We start from the raw sequence: 22,685 nt of genomic DNA on the forward strand, positions 1-22,685 counted from the left end.
TTGATGAAGCCTCTCAAGCCAAGGTACATTTCAACCTATAAATTGACAACCAAGAATATCTTAAGAAAATAACAAGTGGTTCCTCATTAGTCACATGGGGTTTCAAAGATAAAATTAAATCTAATTTATGAATTAATTCATTTTAATAACTTAGTTAAAATAGAACCTAGCCACCACAATTTCATACTATGATTGACAATAACGGTTTTGATATTATTCTAGTGTCAAGAGGAGGATGTGAGATTCCATGGTTTGGTCAAGCCTAGATGTGCAGAATCACAAATCCAAATTCGACCATTACACATGACAAGACATTTTAACCACGTTTCCTTGCTCTATTCATTTTGACCTTGTTTACCCTTAGTTCATCATACCAGTTTTTAATTAGGTCTTCATCCATGTAGACCATCTTAGAAAGAAATGTTGGAAATTGACACTCATCCGGTAGTTTCTGGTGGTTGATTATCGGTCTGGGGTTGTCATTGATGACAACTCTTCATAGAGATTTGATCCGGTGATCGTAATTCTTCTTATTTGGAAGAAAGTGCTAACTGGTAGCCTGTTAACTAGTATTTCAGGAAGAACAAAGCATTTTTAGTCTGGAAGCATTTTGGTGATTGTGGTGCTGTAGCGTCGTAAATTGTACGCACTTGCTAGGGTGGTACAATTTCACACCTAGTTTAGCACCCGCCTTGACGCATTTTTCATTTTGCATTGCATTTCCCCTTTAGCACTTAATTAATTAAATTAATTAGGTCTAAGGTCCTATTTCATCATCATCCACATCATAAAGTTGGGCCCTTTCATTAAAGTGTGCCCCTTTCAATTTATTCCTCCAATACATCATTTAATCAAAAACCCTAATTAGGTCCTATTTTGAACTTGGGGGCTTGATTTCGGGGGTCAAAACATCTCAAAATCACCTGTAACTTCAGGATTCTCTCTAAAATCATCATATCCGACGGTCCTGAAAATTTGGTGAAAAGTTGTTGGGACCATGGCGCTCGGAGTGCACATGGTCCCGGACATTTTTCCCGAAATTTTAGGAGCGCGATCCAATCATAAAATAAAGCTTAACCCCAAGAAATTGGCGGGAGATTCAATCTCTAGGTCGGCCAAAAGTTGAAATTAAGACCTAGGGTTTCATATATAAGAGCTCTCTTTCTTCATTTGAAAGGGGCCGGGATTTTTGGTTTCAAGGACCTTCTATGCAGCGAAAGAGCAGATCTTTGAAGACTTCAACAACATTCAACATCCATCCATCAAGAATTCATCAATTTCATTCATTCATTTAGGGCTTTGAAGACATTGAAGAGCAATAAAAGATTACCGACTGAAGATTGGCTTGTACCCCTCCCTTGGGGTTGGGTATGATTTCATGTTGTTTTCATGTCTTTGCATAAGCCTCATTATATCATTTGTATTCATGCTTTAGATCACTTTGCATCTTGATTTGGAGCATTTACATTATCATTTACAAGCAATTAGGGTTTACTTTCTAGGTTGCTCTAGCTTGCTTACTTTCATTTTAGGATCTTGCACACACACAAGGTCTGCACACACATTACTTTTACAATACAACTTGGCTATTCGTGGAGGTGGAAATCACCAAAGCGGGGGTTTGACTAAGGCAAAACCCTATATAGCCGCCCACCACACCTTTTCAGATATAAGTGCAGGTTTCGGAATTCGGACGACGCCGCAAGTTGCAGATCCGGGAGAAGCAGGCCGAGACAGCACTCCACACCAAGTTTCAGAGAAAAAGACCAGGACAGGGGCGTGGGGCGCCCTGGTCCTGCCAGGACAGGGGCACTGGGTGCCCTGGTCCCTGGGACAGAGGCGCTGGGCGCCCTGGTCCTCCTGACAGACAGCATTTCCGACAGTTTTCCAGAGTGCAAAACAACAGTTTCAGGTGCAGTTTCAGGTGCAGAATCAGGATAGTGGTGCCCGCGCCCCCATCCCGAACATTTTCACTCAGATTTTAACACCAGGTATGCATTTACATTCTTGTCTTGTCCTTGTGTTTACAACTTTCCATTGTTTAAGTTCAATTCTGCAATCTTGTTATTAGTTCATACTTGCACTTTGGGGTTAGGAATTGAACTTGCATCATCTATCTATCATTTGCAACAAAGGAATAGAAATCCTAATAGGTAGCCCGTGGCTCTCTCTTCCACAAAAAGAAGTAGCCAATTGTGTGATACCTCTAGGCTCTTTCGTATTCCACAAATGTGTGATTGAAAGTGAGATTAGGGCATGTTTGCTTAGTGTCACTTTTTCCCCCACACATTTTGGTGAACCCGACGTGAATTCCAATCTTCTCTAATTCTGATTTATGTTTTCAAATTTGAGTATTTATGCTATTTCAAATTCAAATTTATATTTACAAGTTTTAATTTCTTGCAAGATTCAAAAATCTAGAGGAAATTTTTGCTAAAACCCTAATTTTTCAATTCAAAGTTGAACTTGTGGATAGCTTAATTAATTTCAAATCTGATTTAGGAACTCATTTGAATCATAAATTTCATTTTCTAAATCTACATTCTAAGTGCTTGCATTGGTTACAATTAAACATTTCCTTCTATTTTGCATGTGTTATCATTTGAAAAAGGAAAATTGTTGTCATGATGCATTCATTTCATAGAGGTGATAATGGGTTAGCTTCCCTTGTTTCAATTTTTCCTTCTCCTAAAGAACCTCCCCCCATCTATAATAACATTTTAGTGCCTAAAAGAGTTGCTTCCAATCCCTTTGAGACTCTCCCATGCTCTAAGGATGAAGACTTTAAGAGTGATCTTGACAATTCTCCTAAAATGTGCCCTTCCTATTTAGCTATTCTAGAGGAAGAGAATGATATCATAAACACCTTTCTTAATGTTACTTCACCTTCCCTACATGATGCTTCTCTAAGTGAAAAGGCATTGATGGATATTGACTTATTTTCTCCTAAAGTTGGTCCTTCCAATGGGGGCATGTTAGTGCAACAAGAGGTTATGAACACTTCTTTCAAAGATCTCCTTCCTAAGCATGAATCTTTGGAGAAATATGTTCATGTTCCTCCTAAAAAACACTCCCTTCATGAGGATCCTTTTGTGCAAGAAGATGGCATTATCCCTACATTTCCTAGTGATGGCATTTCCTTTTCCAACAAAATTCCCACTAGAGATGATGAATTAATGATAAATGCTTACCCTTCTCCTAAAGTTTGTCTTACCCATAAGCATCCCTTAGAGAAAGAAGATGAAATAATAAGCAATTTCCTTAATTCTCTCTCCCCTAAAGATCATATTGAACATATTTTGAGAAAAGAGGATGAGTTTAACACATCTATTGATGCTCTCCCTCCTAAGGATGAGGAATTAATAAACAATGTTATCTCCTCTCCCGAAATTGAAAATACTTCAAACATTCCTTTCAACAACTTCGCTATTTGGGATGAACCATTAGAAGAAGGTGTAGATTATTCTCTACCCCATGAGAGAACCCTAGCCAAAGGGGATGAAATCAAGATTGAAAACTCCCTTGATAGTTTCTCACCTTCCTTGAATCTCAATTATTCTCCCTCTAAAAATAAAGCATCTCCCTCTCCTCAACTTGGTTCTACTCATAAGGATACCCTAGTTCAAAGCAAGATGGTTAACATCTCTTTAAAAGATCTCCCTCTCAAAAGTGAGACTTTAGAGAGTAATGTTGATCCTTCTCCTAGAGAGTTTATTCCCCATGTAGATCCTTTGACGATAGAGGATGATATGACCTTTCCTAGTATTACTTTTCCTACTAGAACATCAATGCCTACCCCTGGTCTCTCTCCTAAAATTGATTTAATCCGTGATAAGATTTTAGTGCAAACTATCAATAATTTTTCCAATACTTTTGTTCATTCCTCTAAACCATCCTTAATCAATTTGATACATGTGAATGAAACACCTAAAAAACCTCTCGTCACTGTCCAAGGTGCTTGTCCTTCTCAAAATTCTCAACCTTTAAATAAGCCTATCTTAGTGGTTCAAGGTGGTTATGCTAATGATTCTTTTTGCACTCCTAAGAAACCTATTATTACTGTGCAAGGAGGTTATTCTACTAAGAGCCCTTATGAGTATGCTAAGCAATTGACTAGCGAGAGTTATCATGCGGTTGCTCATACCTATAACACAAGAAACAATAGGCAACCTAATCCTCCTCCAGTTAGCCCAACTTCACTTCCTCCTTCTCAACCCATTCTTCCTCAAGCTCCGCGTATTTCACAAGTTCTTGGTAAGGAATATGATCTCATAGAACAACTTAAAGCTACCCCTGCTAAGATATCCCTTTGGGATTTGATCCAAACTTCTTCCGCTCATCATGGAATGTTACAAGATGCCTTGAAAGATTTGAATGTTCCTCCACCTAATACATCTAGTAATATAGTGTCTTTGGTTAACTCTGTGATGAATCCTAAAGCTCAAATTGTGTTTACTCAAGATGAGTTGCCTACAAGTGAAATTCAACATCAATATGATCCCTTGATGATTGTGGTTATCATAAATGACACTGCTATAAGACGAACACTGGTAGATAATGGTTCTGGCCTTAATGTGTGTAGCATTAATCTATTGCATAAGATGAATGTGGATACATCCCTTATTGAGCCTGACTCTCGTCCCATTCGAGGCTTTGATAATGTGGCTAAGTCTTCATTAGGTATTATCACCTTACCCATCACAGTGGGACCTGTTACTTTGCCTACTCCTATCCATGTTATGTCGGGAAATCTAACATACAACTTGTTATTAGGGAGACCTTGGATTCACAGGATGCAAGCTGTCCCCTCTACATTGCATAGACAAGTTAAATTCATTTATAATAATAAGACATATACCTTGATAGGTGATACTAATTTTCAAGCTTGTTTGCAAACATCTACCTCCAAAGGGAGTTCTTTTAAGCCTTTCTCTTCTAGTGATGACTTGTTAAACAAGATACCTATGGATGAATCATCACCCTCTGATAATCAAAATTCTTTGGATGAGTCTGAAGTTCCTGAAGAAGATTCTTCTCAACTTGAATCTACACATGAAAAGGCTTTTGATCCTGAGAAGGTTCTCGCAGAAGACGATTGGGGATCTCTTGATTTCAATCCCACCTTTGTAGGTGAGTATAGGGTTCCTCCTAGAGAGCTTAAAGTTAAAAAGAAGGAAGAAACTAGAGATCAATCTGTCTTACCTGAACCTATGAGCAATAATTTTGTGGCTGCTTCTCAAACTTCTTCTCCTCACACCTCTAATTCTGAAGAATTTGATTCTTTGTCTTATGAAAAACCACCTTTTCTTTCTGAAATGGCTAATCGTTATGGTCGTGGTTTTCACATTTTAGCTAAGAGTGGCTATAGTGGAAATGGTTGTGGCGCAAATGAACAAGGAATTAAAGTTCCTTTAGAACATAACATGCATGAATATTCATTTGGACTTGGATATAATCTTTCTAAGCCCACCAAAGCATCTAAAAGACCATCTCTCAATGTGAATGCTATATTTAGTAGCGATGATGATCTCACTTCAACTAAATCATCTTCTACTTCTATCAACTCTCATTCCCCTCATAAGGAAATCTTGGCGATGAACAAATCTCTTTATGAATCCCCTCAAATTTCTAAATCCACTTATGAATCTTTATCTCCTATTCATCATAAAGTCCTTTCCTCCAGGGATAAGGCTCTAATAAATTACACTCATCCCTCTTCTAAGATTTCTTGTGACTTTTCTTCTTCAATTTTTATCATTTTATACATGTTTTTGATCTCACTTATAGTTGAGCATTTAGCATGTCATATTCAAATACCTCATTCAATCTATCATGTCTTTAAATAACATTAATGGCTATTATGTTGCTCATCATTATGTGACATTGGTAGCTCATTTACTGGGGGCTCATTGTCATTCATGATGGTACAATTTCAAGTGCAATCATATTTTTGAAGCAACATAATAGCCTAATTTTTCTATGTTATCTCTTGTTCCTATGGGGTAATAGTGTGGAAATATTGATCATCTTTTCTTTAGAATCCTCTTTTCCTAGATATGGGAGAAGATGTGTATTCTCTTTCTTATCCTACCCACTTCTTGTGAGGAGCATTTTACATACACTAATGTCTTGCTTGCATGAACTCATGTGAGTATGTAGTACATTTTGCTTATGTCTAAATCTCTCCCTAGAAGATTGTGTAAGTCCTTCTCATTGTCCTTATCCTTGGGAGGCAATGATCTTTCCTTATTTTTATCGAAGGATCCACTTTTTCCTATTTCGTGGATGGTGTGAACTTTATTACTTGATGTTATTCCTTGTATGCATTTGTTGTTGTTTGTTCAAGGATTCTCTCTTACAAGAGGTGTAAGTCCTTGACTACAACCTCTTTTGCACTTGGTAAAATACATCCATAATGAATTCACTCTCCCAATTGGGTTAAAAAGAGCGTCATCCTTCATTAAGAATCACTTTCACCTCACAAAAGAAGGAAGTATTGCATTCTTATTCTCTTCTTTGTCTTATTCTAGAAGATGTTATATTTGTCTAAGACAATTCCTCTCGAGGATAGGTGTCTTTTGTACAAAGATCTCTTCTCCTCTAAGGATCTCCTTTACACATACTACAAGATGTCCCTTTTCAACTATCTTATCCTTGCTTAAAGAGTAAAAAACTCTCTTGCTTGGATCTATGACATTGTTGCATTTTTGGGGTATCTTCTTTTGTGATGAAGGTAGGTATCCTTGTTCTACTTTGCTTATGACATAAACATTACACTTTTTGAGCAATGGGTCATTCTCGGAACCAGAGCACAGACTCTTAGAGCGAGATGTCTCCATTTTTCTTTTATGCAAGGTGATTATTCTCGGAACCAGAGCACAGACTCTTAGAGCGAGATGTCACGCTTTTGTACTATACATATACAGGTTGTAGCATACTCAGGCATAGACTCCTATGAGGTGCTTTTAACCTTACTTACACACACATGCACGAGGTTGAGTGGAACTAGCGGCATACGGCTAGACTTTCTCACTCTCCTCCCTTACATGGATCACCTAGACAGACTCTAGGGGCTAGTTTTCCATGTCCTTTTTTCCATGGATCACCTAGACAAGATCTAGGGGCGAGAAGTCCATGTTTTCTCTCTCACTATTCTTCTCATGGATCACCAATGTGTGTATTCATGCTTTCTTTTCTTCTCTTTGCATTTTGTTTCCATTTACATCCTTCATCTTGTGTTAGAGAACTCTCAAATCCTCACACTCTTTGTTGTGTTGGAATTGAGATTTAGTCCTCTTTCTTGCCAAATGATTCTCCATTAGTTTTTGATCTCATATCAAATCTTCTTGTGAGCATTTGTCATCAATATTCTTTAACAATTCGAAGTGGTAAACATGATACCCTGTTTCAACTCACTAAAATTAGCAAGCCAAAACAGGGGGGGCATATAGCTACCCTCGAATTTTCATCACCTTCCTTAGTAAGCATTAGGTGATTTTGTGATCTAACGTGTGTTTTGTAGGGTGTGGTTCCTAATTGTGTACTGCAGATACCGCTGGGGGCTTCGTTCGACAGACTTATGGATATATCCTTTTTCAAATAATGTTTACTTTTCTGTACTTTAGCTTGCATATGCACGTAGTATTCATATGACCGCTAAAGTGGGGGCTAAATGTAGCGTCGTAAATTGTACGCACTTGCTAGGGTGGTACAATTTCACACCTAGTTTAGCACCCGCCTTGGCGCATTTTTCATTTTGCATTGCATTTCCCCTTTAGCACTTAATTAATTAAATTAATTAGGTCTAAGGTCCTATTTCATCATCATCCACATCATAAAGTTGGGCCCTTTCATTAAAGTGTGCCCCTTTCAATTTATTCCTCCAATACATCATTTAATCAAAAACCCTAATTAGGTCCTATTTTGAACTTGGGGGCTTGATTTCGGGGGTCAAAACATCTCAAAATCACCTGTAACTTCGGGATTCTCTCTAAAATCATCATATCCGATGGTCCTGAAAATTTGGTGAAAAGTTGTCGGGACCATGGCGCCCGGAGTGCACATGGTCCCGGACATTTTTTCCGAAATTTTAGGAGCGCGATCCAATCATAAAATAAAGCTTAACCCCAAGAAATTGGCGGGAGATTCAATCTCTAGGTCGGCCAAAAGTTGAAATTAAGACCTAGGGTTTCATATATAAGAGCTCTCTTTCTTCATTTGAAAGGGGCCGGGATTTTTGGTTTCAAGGACCTTCTATGCAGCGAAAGAGCAGATCTTTGAAGACTTCAACAACATTCAACATCCATCCATCAAGAATTCATCAATTTCATTCATTCATTTAGGGCTTTGAAGACATTGAAGAGCAATAAGAGATTACCGACTGAAGATTGGCTTGTACCCCTCCCTCGGGGTTGGGTATGATTTCATGTTGTTTTCATGTCTTTGCATAAGCCTCATTATATCATTTGTATTCATGCTTTAGATCACTTTGCATCTTGATTTGGAGCATTTGCATTATCATTTACAAGCAATTAGGGTTTACTTTCTAGGTTGCTCTAGCTTGCTTACTTTCATTTTAGGATCTTGCACACACACAAGGTCTGCACACACATTACTTTTACAATACAACTTGGCTATTCGTGGAGGTGGAAATCACCAAAGCGGGGGTTTGACTAAGGCAAAACCCTATATAGCCGCCCACCACACCTTATCAGATATAAGTGCAGGTTTCGGAATTCGGATGACGCCGCAAGTTGCAGATCGGGGAGAAGCAGGCCGAGACAGCACTCCACACCAATTTTCAGAGAAAAAGACCAGGACAGGGGTGTGGGGCGCCCTGGTCCTGCCAGGACAGGGGCGCTGGGCGCCTTGGTCCCTGGGACAGGGGCGCTGGGCACCCTGGTCCTCTTGACAGACAACATTTCCGACAGTTTTCCAGAGTGCAAAACAACAGTTTCAGGTGCAGAATTAGGACAGTGGCGCCCGCGCCCCCCTCCCGAACATTTTCACTCAAATTTTAACACCAGGTATGCATTTACATTCTTGTCTTGTCCTTGTGTTTACAGCTTTCCATTGTTTAAGTTCAATTCTGCAATCTTGTTATTAGTTCATACTTGCACTTTGGGGTTAGGAATTGAACTTGCATCATCTATCTATCATTTGCAACAAAGGAATAGAAATCCTAATAGGTAGCCCGTGGCTCTCTCTTCCACAAAAAGAAGTAGCCAATTGTGTGATACCTCTAGGCTCTTTCGTATTCCACAAATGTGTGATTGAAAGTGAGATTAGGGCATGTTTGCTTAGTGTCACTTTTTCCCCCACACAGGTGCATTAAATCGTGTTTGGGATGATTGGGCCGACATAGACACATCATTTTATCATTGTTTTGGTGATCCGTATTTATCCTTTGGGGTCTGGTCAAGCTGACATGAGACTACACGTTACTCTAGCAAGCCGACATGGTAAATAACCTATTTTGTGATTGCCGATATATAAGTTTGGTGTGGATGATCTTTTTGGTGAATGATGAGATTGTATGTGAGCGAGTGGTGATCGAGAATCCTTTGTAGCGCAGTTTCATGTGCGCATTCTTGATCTGGTAGTTGAATGAGATCGTGAACAGGGCAGAACATAGCAGATTAGTAGAAGGGAGTCAATCGATATATTTGGCACTCAACCAGAACTCATCCAAGCATTACAGATGCTATTTCAGAGTTTATTTACTATAATTCATCACTGTAACTAATTTGTAAGGTAGTGAGCCTTCCCTGAGGGTTGTAGCCTTCCAGGCTATTGTAATTGACTAGTGAGCTCTAGGTAGTGTGCCTGAATGCCATTTTGTAATATTGTTTTGCTACTGGCCATAGTGGAATAATATTGTGGGTTCAAATCCCATTGTGGTTTTTCCCTTTTGGGTTTCCATGTAAAAATCCGGTGCTATTCTTTTGTGGTTGTTTGTTTTATGTTTCTGCATTTCAGTTTTAAGTGTTTTCTTCCAGTGGTTTAAAGTTAAGTTTGAAAATTTGTTAACCAGTAGATCACTGATTCATCGCCCCCTCTCAGTGATCCATGATTTCAACAATTGGTATCAAAGCCTAGTTCCTCTGAGGAAGCTGAACTGCTTGAGGAAGGTCTGGGAGATTGAAACAATGGATTCCGATTTTCAGAGACAACTCAGTGTGGCACTTGAGGATCTTGATGCAGCTAGAAATGAGATTTGTACCTTGAAGAAAAACCTAAATGCTACTGATGATTTCATTAATGACTGGTGTTGCTACACCTTTGGTCGTGGAGATTAAGGACAGGGCCAAACTTGTATTCAAGAAACACCCTTTCAAGTCGGTTGAAGATAATTCAGAAGGTGCATTTTCATCGGTACCCTATGACATGCTTCAAAATGAAGATATTAGGGCATACATCCACTGTGATCTCGAGGAACTTGGAAACACAAATATGTTGGACCTGTACAACACACACTTAGTGGACAATTTGGGAAACCTCAAACCTAAGTACAAAGTTCTTTAGGATAAGGGTTTTTTGCATTTCATTCATTTTTCGTTGTTTGACGAAGCAGAGTGGATCCAGTACATTCTCAGTCGTGTCCATGATGAGTTTATATGGCTTGACAGGCCCCACAAGATTACCAAACAAGAAATCCGAACCGTGACATGCCTAAATGAAATCGGTGATGTACCTAGCTTGAGAAAAGTATCGAATGACATGGTGATAGCGACCACTGGTTCCAAATTTGACAGCAGGGCAATGACCATAAATAACATTTTGGAGAATGATGTGAAATTTGCATCGATGGTAGTCGGTTACAAGGTTTAGCAGTCAAGTAGACACAAATCACTCTCCGGTAAATATCTCTGTATATAAGTTTTGAACAACACCCCATCTTTGGTATTGCTGTCAAAGGGGGAGAGGAAAGGTGAAAAATGTACAATGCAAAAGAGTGTAATTCTAGATTTCAGAATTCTTTGTCTAAGGGGGAGCCTCAAAAATTCTTTTGATTCTTTTGAACCAGTGAACAATGCTCAACACAGTCGTTTTTCACGAGTGTTGCCATCAATGCCAAAGGGGGAGATTGTTGGCAATTGACACTCATCTGGTAGTTTCTGGTGGTTGATTATTGGTCTAGGGTTGTCATTGATGGCAACTCTTCATAGAGATTCGATCCGGTGATCGTAATTCTTCTTATCCGGAAGCAAGTGTTAACCAGTAACCTGTTAACCGGTATTTCAAGAAGAATAAAGCATTTTTGGTCCAGAAGCATTCCGGTGATTATGGTGCATTGAATAGTGTTTGGGATGATTGGGCCAACATGGACACATCATTTTATCATTGTTTTGGTGATCCACATTTATCCTTTGGGACCCGGTCAAGCCGACATCAGACTACACGTTACTCTAGCAGGCCGACATGGTAAATAACCTATTTTGTGATTGCCGGTATATAAGTTTGGTGTGGATGATCTTTTTGGTGATGCGATTGTATGCGAGCGAGTGGTGATCGAGAATCCTTTGTAGCATATTTTCACGTGCGCATTCTTGATACGATAGCTGACTGAGACTGTGAGCATGGCAGAACATAGCAGATCAACAGAAGGGAGTCAGTCGGTATATTTGGCACTCAATCAGAACTCATCCAAGCCTTGCAGATGCTATTTCAGAGTTCATTTACTATAATTCATCACTATAACTAATTTGTAAGGCAGTGAGCCTTCCCTGAGGGTTGTAGCCTTGAGGGTTGTAGCCTTTCGGGTTATTGTAATTGAGCAGTGAGCTCTAGGCAGTGTGCTTGAATGCCTGTGAATTCCCATATTGTAATATTGTTTTGCTACTAGCCATAGTAGAATAATATTGTGGGTTCAAATCCCACCGTGGTTTTTCCCATTTGGGTTCCACATAAAAATCCGGTGTTATGCTTTTGTGGTTGTTTGTTTTATGTTTCTGCATTTCAATTTTAAGTGTTTGCTTCCGATGGTTTAAAGTTAAGTTTGAAAATTTGTTAATCGGTAGATCACTGATTCACCCCCCCCTCTCAGTGATCCTTGATTTCATCAAGAAAGAGTTTTCTTTGATCTATGATTTGGAGTCTATCTTAAAGGTCCTTGAATTTAAAAACAAGGGAGCTGTCATAAGTAGAGCATGCCCTCTTTGGTTAGATTTCAATTTATTTTAGGTTATTGCACAGAAAGGCCTTTGCTAAGCTAAGTGGATTTTCTAGTTTCTTTAGGATTTTGATCCTCAAATTAAAGGCCTTCACTTGGATTTATCTCATTCTTCAAAATTAGTTTCAATCACAACACTCACAATTAGTGATGGTTTTGAGTTGAGTTGCCTTTAACAATGCCAAACCATGCAATATCAACTAATTCAATTTTGGAGACATTTTTTTTATTGTGTATGCTAGCTAAGATGTTTGCTTAAGAGTTTCAATAATCTTAGAATATTTTTTGTGGATTAAAAATTAGCAATAAGAGATTCTGAAGTTGCAATATTACTTTCTTGGGATATATTTTTCCTTATTATTTTGAAACTATTTTGATAGATCTATAATACATTTTGCTTGAGTACCATTACTATTTTTTTTTTGAACTATTTAAGATAGGTTTGCGAAACACCAAGACATCCTTCTAAATAAACCATTTTATTTGATTGCTCTTCCATTAATTTCTTCTAACTAATAAGAAATTCTCACAAATAATAAATAATTATTTATCAGCCTACTTAATTTTATTTTATAATAAATCTTCCATACTCTCCATTATCTCATATGTAAGCTTTTTGACAACTATCTTCATAAACTTGTTATAATAGAAAAACTTAATGTCAAATAGATTACACATAACTTGTCGTGTGAAATCTTACTTTATTATTTTTAAGAATTCTATTCTACCTACACAAATTATCCAAAATAAATATGAATAAAATACAAATTAAAACCAGTCCCTAGTAACATCTGAAGGTAGACTAAATATAAATTCCAAGGATGCTACCTAAATAAATGTTTACAAAATTAGCAGAAAGACGAAAAGAACCTACCCATGAAATGTGAAAAGAACTGAAATGGGAATCATGTAGGCATTTTCCCTCATTTTAAATGTAAAAAGTCCTCTCCATGGAAGAATTTTGTGCATGGACGGGTTCAAACTTTCACAAAAGCATAGAACAATCAAAGTCAATGACGAGAAGATTCATTTGATTGATGCCTCCAATCAAAACATTGGTTTTCTGGCACACAATTTAAAAATATTTTGAGTTTTGGTTGCCCCTTTTTTCACCTAAATGAAGAGGGAATAACTTGAGGGTCTGTCCAATGGCTTAAGCAGCAGTCAAATCTATGTGGCGGCAATAGTTATCACTTTCACAAAAGCTGGCAGGACGAAAATAATTGTACACCATAGAGAAAGCACACATGATTTCCACATTTCTGTAACCAACCTAATTATGTGTGAATAGAATCGATTATATGTAGTTTAATCAAATGCGTGATTCCTTTTTCAACTTTGGAAACTGTGATGAATGAGGAGGCTTGTTTGACTTTGATTTTCTATAAACGGTGAATCCACCGAAGAAGGCTTTTACAACCGTCAGTGTTTATTTTGAATACAGGCAAACTCTTTATTTCCGCACCATAATTTGGACATATGCACTCATCTGCCATTGGCACATTTCTGCGCTGCCTGCTAATTTTGGGTTTATTCTGGCCAACACAGTAACTATTTGATTGCGGGTGCTTCTCTAAAAGGCTTCTTTGCTTGATTCTTGGATACCCATATGTTCAATTGGAGCTTCTGGTACGCTTGATGATTGATACATAATTCTGCCTTTTTCACTTTGCGCAATTGGGTCATCGTGCTTTGATCTTATTAGGGTACTGAAAGTCATTTTGAATTGGATTTTTGTGTGCCACAGCTCGTCTGATTTGCAATTTGAAGGGCTTATTGAGAACAGTCACCGGCTATTTTGAGAGTACAAGATTTCCTCCAGCGACATGGAATGCTGCATGTTTAGACCGAGGATCAGCTGCTTCCACAAGGTTAGTTGTTAGGGCTTTCTCCGATCTTATTTTGGAAAATCTTTTTAAAATGATTATAAGCTCGTAAAATAGAATATCTGCAATTTAGTTTGTGGTTTGATGCACTAAGTTTAATTGCTAATTCTACAATTCTAGTCTCAGGTTCTCATGGGTTAGGGTTAATCTATTTTTCAAAATGAAAAAAACTACAGTCCTGTATCAGTTTGTTTCATTAAATAAATCTAGATGAAATTGTGACTTCGATTGGCGTGAATTAGGAGGTAGAATGGGCACCGCCAAGTTGGGTTTGAGTCATGAAGTATAGGCTGTGGCTGTCATTTACGTGATTTTAGCGAGAAATATGCTAGGACCGCTGTAGATTAGGTTCTAGGAGCTTGTGTTATGGGTTTTGTGTCAGCCCAGTTAGCACACCCCTTGGTCGTATTCGCTCCCCTCTTGTTTGGACCAGGAGACATGTTTGCTTTATCTTGTGCACATTGTTTGAATTTTGCAGCCCACGGGTTTTTGCATATGATTAAACTGTTGAATAATCCTGAGTTGCCAATCAATCTCTGCCAGGAACTTTTTAATCATAATATTTGCGTTGGAGGAGAGGCTGGAAATTTGGTTCTTAAGGGTTATTTGGTCGTTTTGCATGTAGAATTTGAAGATAAGGTGTGTAATGAGATACCTTTATCCGAGGGGCTGGATAGCTATTTCCAGTTTGAACTGCTAGGGCAAGATATTTTAGAATGATTATCGAACAGTTAGATGTCACTTTTGTCTGTCCAATGTTTATGTGTACATTTCCATGCTGACAAAATATCGAGAGAATGACTATATTGGAGACTGGCAGTTTCATTCTAGTTTTATATTAATTAGCACATTCCTCTTCATTTTTTTGAAAATTACCTATACTTTTGTGTAGATGGTGTCGGGTGTGAATTCTGCGTTTAGTACTGGAAAAGGAAAGAGCCAGCAGAGTCCAAGGAGCATTGTTCATGGATTCCATCTAGTGGAAGGCAAGTCAAGCCATCCTATGGAGGACTATCATGTTGCTGAGTTCAAGAAAATCGAAGGCCATGAGTTGGGGTTGTATGCCATCTTTGATGGTCACTTAGGTGACAATGTGGCCTCGTACCTGCAGAAGAACTTGTTTCAAAATATCTTGAGTGAGGTAAGTGACCGTGTTTTAGCTTATCTTGATTCTTGAATATAAAGATTGGGTGAAGCCCATGATTCGTTTGTGTAGATTGTGCACTACAATTGTTTGGGCAGTCTTATTTCTAGCAAAATTTCCAGGCAGTTTCGATGCCCGTCTTATATCAATATTTGTGAGTCAGTGTCTGTGGACGCTGACATTGCATTGAATGCATTACATGAATACTACCTTATCATTCATAATTACTCTTCAATCTAATTTTTTTTCTCTACAAATTGTAAGTATGTTGGTGTTTAATCTTTTATTACAGGCTGAATTTTGGTCTGATCCTTGTAAAGCCATTGCTAAAGCCTATGAAAAGACAGACACATCCATTCTTGGAAAGACAACAGAGCTGGGTCCTGGAGGTTCAACTGCTGTAACAGCTATCCTGATTGATGGAAAAAAGCTCGTGGTCGCAAATGTTGGGGACAGTAGAGCTGTTCTCTGCCAGAATGGAAGAGCTATACAGCTCTCAGTTGATCATGAGCCAGGCACCAGCACTGAACGTGGAAGCATCGAACATAGGGGTGGTTTTGTCTCAAACATGCCAGGTAGTTATTGTATGAATAGGAAAGACTATGAGAACATTTATTTGACAATTGAAATAGACACTAAAAGTCTAAAACAATTCATGAAATAGCCTATACTGTATACCAGTTCCAACACAGTTTGTTTTAATCGTTAATGTTTTAGCACTCTTATCAGTCAAGTTATATAACGAGTAGTGAGTTCATTTGCACACTTAGTATACTTGTGAGAATTGCTTGGTGTATCCCAGAACAAAGGGAAACTCAGGAAATCATGTTCTTCAGACTGTGGACTAGTGGTTGCGATGAGGTGCCCCAATATACAATATCTAGAGTCAAAGCCTTGAGGGATTAAATCCCCATGTGCTTTTAAAAATTCGACTCACAAAGTTTAGCCCCTACCATCAAATGGCAATCAATCAGTAGTGTAGTTGGATCTGTTTTTGCATCCTTGTTGTAGTTAGCTTATTTTTCCAGGGATCAATAAATTTTTGTTTGTTTCTACTGAAGTGTACTTTTGGAAAAAATGCCCTGCAGGAGATGTACCTAGGGTAGATGGGCAGCTAGCAGTTTCTCGAGCATTTGGAGACAAGAATTTGAAATTGCATCTTCGATCAGATCCTGATGTTAAAGTAGTTGAGATCAATTCTGGAACTACATTTCTAATTTTGGCCAGTGATGGTTTATGGAAGGTTGATCTTCTTTTTCTGAGGCACTTAAAAACATTAACTAAAGGATCTTTCGAACATTTTTTGTTGCTTTTTATTCTGAAATAAAATAGGGGTTTTTTACGCTTTGCTGCAACAAGTGAGGAGTTTTCAATACTTTTATTTAAATGACACTTTATTTGCCATCAGGTCATGGAGAATCAGGAGGTGGTTGATTTTATTAAAAAAACAAAGGATCCACAAGTAGCAGCAAAGCATTTAGCAGCTGAAGCAGTAAACAGGGAAAGCAAAGATGATATCTCTTGCATTGTAGTTTCTTTCAGATGATTTATCTTATAGCTAGTAATGGGCACACGCATTCCCATGGTTCTGCTTCAGATCAAGGCAGTGATTCCGATTCTTTTGATTATGACTGTATAGTTTTACAAATTTGTGCTACAAGGATTGACTATTGCCAGGGGTCTTACCACTCTAGAGTCTATTGAGGAAGTGAAGGGTCCCGATTTGGCAAATTGCCAAACAAGAAGGCTGATTAGCAGAATTTTTATACTTGCATATTGTACAGAAGTGAACCTCTCATGACAGTACCTCCACGGAGTGCTGTCTAATTCATTTTAATATCCAGGTGCAAAACTTGGAGGTAATACTGTTAGCCTGCATACGATACAAATATAATGGGTGGTATATCCTCCCACTAGAAATTCGATCCATATTCTTATAATTCATTCTGAACCAATGCTCATGATATGCAAACATACCTGACTGTGATCCAAGAGATTGTTTGCCTAACTAGAGTTTATCAGACGATGGCAATTTTAGATTCAGTGATATATTGACTGACTGATCACTGAATCTATCCTGTTTTTTCATGTGGGATTCTTAGTGTTTATCGAGTGGTACTGATTGTGGATTTCATGGGTATTACCCGATGTTGTTGAACACCCATTTTGCAATTGTAGAATGAGATACTGGGAAATGTTTCGGAGGAGAATTTTATTTTTATGCTGGATTTACCTATTGCATTATTACAATTAATTTGGATTAATTTTTTGGGGTGGGGTAGAGGGCAAGTGGTGTGATAATTTCATTATTGAATTCTTTTATTTAAGGACCTCTATGGGTTAGTGATGGCAATAGCAAACTGCATGTCCGCCAAATTGGCTTGACCTATTGCATTATTTCTTACAGGTGGGCGAGGGGGGAACTTGGTGTAATGATTTCACATTATGGTTTCATTTTCTTGGATATAATGGGTTATTAGAGCGCGTGGCACTAGTTAATTTTGATGACCTAAAATATACACTCTGTAGAAATGCAGATTTCTAAACTATACTATATTTAGTTTTTTAAGCTATAATATCTTAATGCATATGCTTAGAAGGCATTGGGGAGTTTTGTGTGCTATTGAAGGTTATAGTTAGACAAGTTCATTTAATACAGGCCTTTGCATTTACATATTCTGAAAAATCTAAACACTGCATACAACCAGATAAGGCAGCGAAGCCTTCAGTGACAATCTTTGTTTCAGATATTCCCCCTCAAAAGTTCTTGTTGTCTAGTATTTTTTCTTTGGTTTTGAAGATTGAATTGTTGGAGACTGTTGTTAATACAGCTAGTGATTTCTTCTTCATAATATTGTTGTGGTCAAATCGGCGAGAAGGGATGATTAATTCGCAATAAAATTTTGATATTCATTCAATTTTATGTTCCTGACAAATTTCGTTCTTATAAAATTGAATCTGGATAGTATGGCAAGATTTATAGACTAACACTTGCACCTTAACGAGGTGCAATGGTTACGCCGATAGCAAGATATCAGGCAAAATTTAGAGAAAATGATCATTGCCTTTGTTAGGAGTAATTATGTAAGATACAATTGAGTTGATCTCAAAATGCTAGAAAAAACTAAAGAGGAGTAATTATGTAGGATACAATTGAGTTGATCTCGAAATGCTAGAAAAAACTAAATATGAATATGAATAAATGAAATTTATGATAGTGTGGCAAGTTATACAAAATGTGTTTGTTGCAAAATGTTTTTACGATATATGAAGACAATTAACTTGGGATATAGATTTAATTGATTAGATCTGTTGCTGGTAGGTGAGACATCTTATATACAACTGTAACAATTTGGGAAAGATTAAAAAAATTTGTTATTTACTTAAGGATATGTATGTTTTTTCATCCATTGACTTGTTCCCAAAAATCTTTTTTTCTTTTTCGGATCAAGGTGTCAAACAAATGCTCGACTCTAGTAAAAAAAAGTCTATTATTGGGAGAACCTTATGTGTTATATTCGACAATATGATCATCAACAATGGTAGTGATTGGTGTCCCTAAGAACATTGTAGTATGAGTTCGATAGACGATGATCTTTGTGTGATAGTAATGTCGCCAAAAAACTAGGAGTAACCTGATGAAAAGGATGAAAAGAAAATGAATAAAATAATATATAGTATTTTATTTAAGACCCTAAATTTATGTCTAATTTGATTCCATGAATTGAAACTATCGTTTATACTCATTTGTTGCCAAAGAATATGATTAAATTTTAATAGTATATATCTTAATTAAATTCAATAAATGTTAGTTTAAATTCAACTCAATGTGAGAATTTGTAATCTAATTATATTTTAATTCAATTTTTTCATAATTTGGTCTTATATTTCATGCAATATGTTTTGTTAGAATAACAAATAAAAAATAATGGATATATATATTTTTTATGGCCTCAAATTAAATCATTTTTAAATGTGTTTAATTACGCTTGTCATTATTTATTTATCTACATAATCAAATTAAATACTAATTTTAGTCTAGATGATGTTCTCTTATGTAAATGTTATTTAAACTCATTAATTTGTTTCACATAATTGATTGCTTTATTGTATACATAATTATTTATATATTGGAGTGCGTACATATTAGATATTAAATAATGCATAGTTTGTTATTTAAATTTATCATGAAATAAAATGTTAGAGTTATCATGTATTAGCTAATAATTATTTATTTAATTATTAGTCTATTATCCTCTACACTTAAGCTAAACTTAGGCATTTAATAATATTGTAGGTATTCAATAATTATTCTAATTATTAAATACACATTATCCCTTTAGGGTTGCATAATATCCTTTTATAAGGATTGTATTGTATTTCTTTATTCATTCCCTCTCTGATTGATAATCTTTTTCTTTAGAGCTATTATTGCTTTTTTGCCTCCATTCTTCTCTTGTGACAAGTATTTTGCTTCCAGGTGTTTTTGGGATCTCTGAAGTTGTATTTCTCAACTTCTTCATGGTATCAGAGTCTTCATCTGCTGCTACTTGTTCCTGATTTTTCAAAAGATTTTTTGGAGGCTAGGGTTTCATTTTTTTTAGAGTTTTTTATTTGCATCTAGGGTGCTTCATTGTTTCTGGGCATTTTGGGCTCAAATGGACTTCACTGTTGACCTCAGAACACCCCAAAACCCCCATTTTCATATAAAATTTGTCCAATTTGGACAACTTTGGTTCTGAAATTTTTTTTTGGTTTTTTGCCCTTTTTTGGGCACGAATTTCGAGAAAACTATTTTTTTTTTATAAAAAATAAAAAATAAAATTGTAGGCAGTTTAATGGCGTGCTTAGGCCACTACCAACTTCGTTAGCCGCTGATGGTTTACTAATCGGCGGTGCCCAGGCCGTGGCCAACTACACAACCCGACCGACAGTTTGTTAATTGCGGCCGGCCGCCTCGCCGCTCGATCGCCCCCTGCCACCCGATCACCTCCCTACAACGGCCGCCACATAGCCGCCCGATCGCCTCACCACCGCTTGACCGCCATTGCCACCTGTCTCATCTGCCACCTCCGCCCAATAAACCCCCCTTGCTCTTCGTTGGATGCTTTTTAATAGGGGGTCGTTTTTTTGCCATTTCGACAAACCTCCTCTTTGTTTATCATATTTGTCATTCTGGCTTTGGTAAAACAGTTGAGTTCTCACCACATGATGTGGTTATTAGAGAGCTCCATGATTCTGATTTGGTTGTGGCTACTGACAGTGTTGATCCTGATTCTCATTTATATAGGTTTGATGGCTTTGAGAGTCCAGATGGTTCATGTGTTTCTCTTGTAGCACATGCAGATTCAGTGAGCAGACTTTGGCATGAGCGCTTGAGCCATGTCAATTACAGATATCTACAATAGATGAGCACACACACACTTGTGATTGGGTTCCCTCTGATATCCTGTACTGATGGTGTATGTCGAGGTTGTGCACTTGGCAAACATCACCAAGATCCCTTTCCTACAGGTAGAGCCACACGTGCTAAGGCATCCTTGGATTTGGTACATAGTGATCTTATGTCAATTCCGACTCCATCTTTTTCAGGGGCCAAGTATGTGCTCACATTCATTGATGACTTCTCCAGATGTACATTAGTGTACTTTCTTAAGTAGAAGTTTGATGTCTTTGATTCATTTCAAGTCTTTAAGACATTTGTAGAGAAGAAGTCTGGTCTTTCTATCCGGAGGATACACACAGATAATGGGAGAGAGTATGTGAATTAGGCTTTTACAGATTTCTTCACAGAGCATGGTTTGTAGCATCAACTATCAGTTCCTCACACTCCTCAACAAAATGGTGTTGCCGAGAGAAAGAACAAAACACTACAGGAGATGGCCCATTGTATGCTTCAGTCACGTTCTATGCAACCTTCTTTTTGGGCCGAGGCAATTAATTGTGCCACTTATATTTAGAATTGGATGCCTCATAAGGCATTGCACCAGATGACTCTCGAGGAGGCTTGGTCCCATGTCAAGCCTGATGTTTCATCATTTCGAGTTTTTGGTAGTGAGGCTTGGGCATTTATTCTAGATGCTCGGAGGAAAGCCATGGAGAGGAAGAGCTGACCGCTTAACTTTGTTGGCTACTGTGAGGGTGTTAAGGCGTACAAGTTGTTTGATCTTGATTCCCAAGAGGTCCTGTTTAGGCGGGATGTCCAGTTTGATGAGCGCCTTCCTCAGATGGATTGTCCATCACCAACTTCTCCCTCACAGCCTCCTCCTCCCTCTTCATATTTTGAGGATTCCTTATTCCTTGAGGATGATGCAGATGATGGTTCGCCATCACCACCACCACCACCACCAACAACTCAGCCTTTGCCCAAGTGGGCTCGGTTTATAGTTGATGTCGCTGGTTCTATGGCAACTGATCCTTCAGATTCTTGTCGTACTCATGCACAAACATCTGGTTCTAGTCTTCTGAGTCATGCCATTTCGGATGATCCTCAGAGATTTTAAGAGGCGATAGGTCACCTAGAGTGGGATAAGGCCATGGATGAGGAGTATTCTTCTTTGATGAAGAATCATACTTGGGATCTTTGTACTCTTTCGAAAGGAAGAAAGTTGGATCAGTGCAAGTGGGTGTACAGTACCAAGTATGCTGCAGATGGTTTTATTAATAAGTATAAGGCTTGTCTTGTTGCGAAGGGGTTTTCTCATGTGGAGGGTATTGATTACTGTGAGACCTTTGCTCTTGCCACCAAGATGAATTCTATTCGCTTTGTACTTTCGCTTGCAACTTCACAGGGATGGACAATTTTTCAGATGGATGTGAAGAGTGCCTTCTTGCATGGAGACCTTCATGAGCAGATCTATACGGAGAAACCTCAGGGATTTGTGTAGGATTCTTCTTTGGTTTCTAGAATTCGACGTTCATTATACGGTCTCAAACAGGCCCCTCGGGCCTGGTATGAGAAGATGGACTCTTTCTTGCTCTCCACACTCTTCACACGTTGTCATTCCGATCCCACATTTTGTATTCAACGTCAAGGGGATGATATAGTTATTCTTGTGCTATATGTTGATGATCTCATCATTACAGGTAGCTCATCCTCCTTGATTCAGGATATTCAGAAAGCTTTGATGGAGCAGTTTGAGATGACAGATCTTGGACTTCTGCACTATTTTTGGGGCATATAGGTTATCCATTCTTCTGATGGGATTTCCATACTCTAGCAAAAGTATGCTCTTGATATGCTTCATAGATTTGACATGCTTGCTTGCAAGCCTACACCCACACCATTCACCCACACCATTTCAATCAGGTGTTGTTTTGTCTGCCACTTGTTCTACACCTTCCATGGATCCTACCTTATATCGGCAGTTAGTTGGCAGTTTGTTGTACTTGACACATACACGCCCAGATCTTTCCTTTGCGGTTGGCCTTGTCTCTAGGTTCTCCCATTACCCCCATGAGAGCCATTGGCAAGCTGCCAAAT

General features: G+C 38.0%; 1 protein-coding gene across 1 annotated transcript; it reads left to right on the top strand.

Annotated features, from left to right (window-relative positions):
* The first annotated feature begins 13,466 nt into the window (after positions 1–13,466).
* LOC131034541 (probable protein phosphatase 2C 9) lies at positions 13,467–17,421 on the top strand. The gene is made up of 6 exons (XM_057966044.2): positions 13,467–13,801; positions 13,920–14,043; positions 14,951–15,199; positions 15,495–15,777; positions 16,291–16,445; positions 16,611–17,421. The coding sequence occupies exons 2-6, from the start codon at positions 13,999–14,001 to the stop codon at positions 16,746–16,748; spliced, it is 870 nt and encodes a 289-aa protein (XP_057822027.1). The 5' UTR covers positions 13,467–13,801; positions 13,920–13,998; the 3' UTR covers positions 16,749–17,421.
* Positions 17,422–22,685: the final 5,264 nt, after the last annotated feature.

The sequence above is a fragment of the Cryptomeria japonica genome, chromosome 2 (genome assembly GCF_030272615.1).
Source record: "Cryptomeria japonica chromosome 2, Sugi_1.0, whole genome shotgun sequence".
NCBI classification, from domain to species: Eukaryota; Viridiplantae; Streptophyta; class Pinopsida; order Cupressales; family Cupressaceae; genus Cryptomeria; species Cryptomeria japonica.

What these genes read in the sequence shown, in the direction of transcription:
- LOC131034541 (XM_057966044.2), top strand. Translation starts at nt 13,999, where the DNA reads ATGGAATGCTGCATGTTTAGACCGAGGATCAGCTGCTTCCACAAG. An exon ending in TTCAAAATATCTTGAGTGAG is followed by an intron (nt 15,200 to 15,494) that starts GTAAGTGACCGT and finishes CTTTTATTACAG; the next exon opens with GCTGAATTTTGGTCTGATCC. An exon ending in CCAGTGATGGTTTATGGAAG is followed by an intron (nt 16,446 to 16,610) that starts GTTGATCTTCTT and finishes ATTTGCCATCAG; the next exon opens with GTCATGGAGAATCAGGAGGT.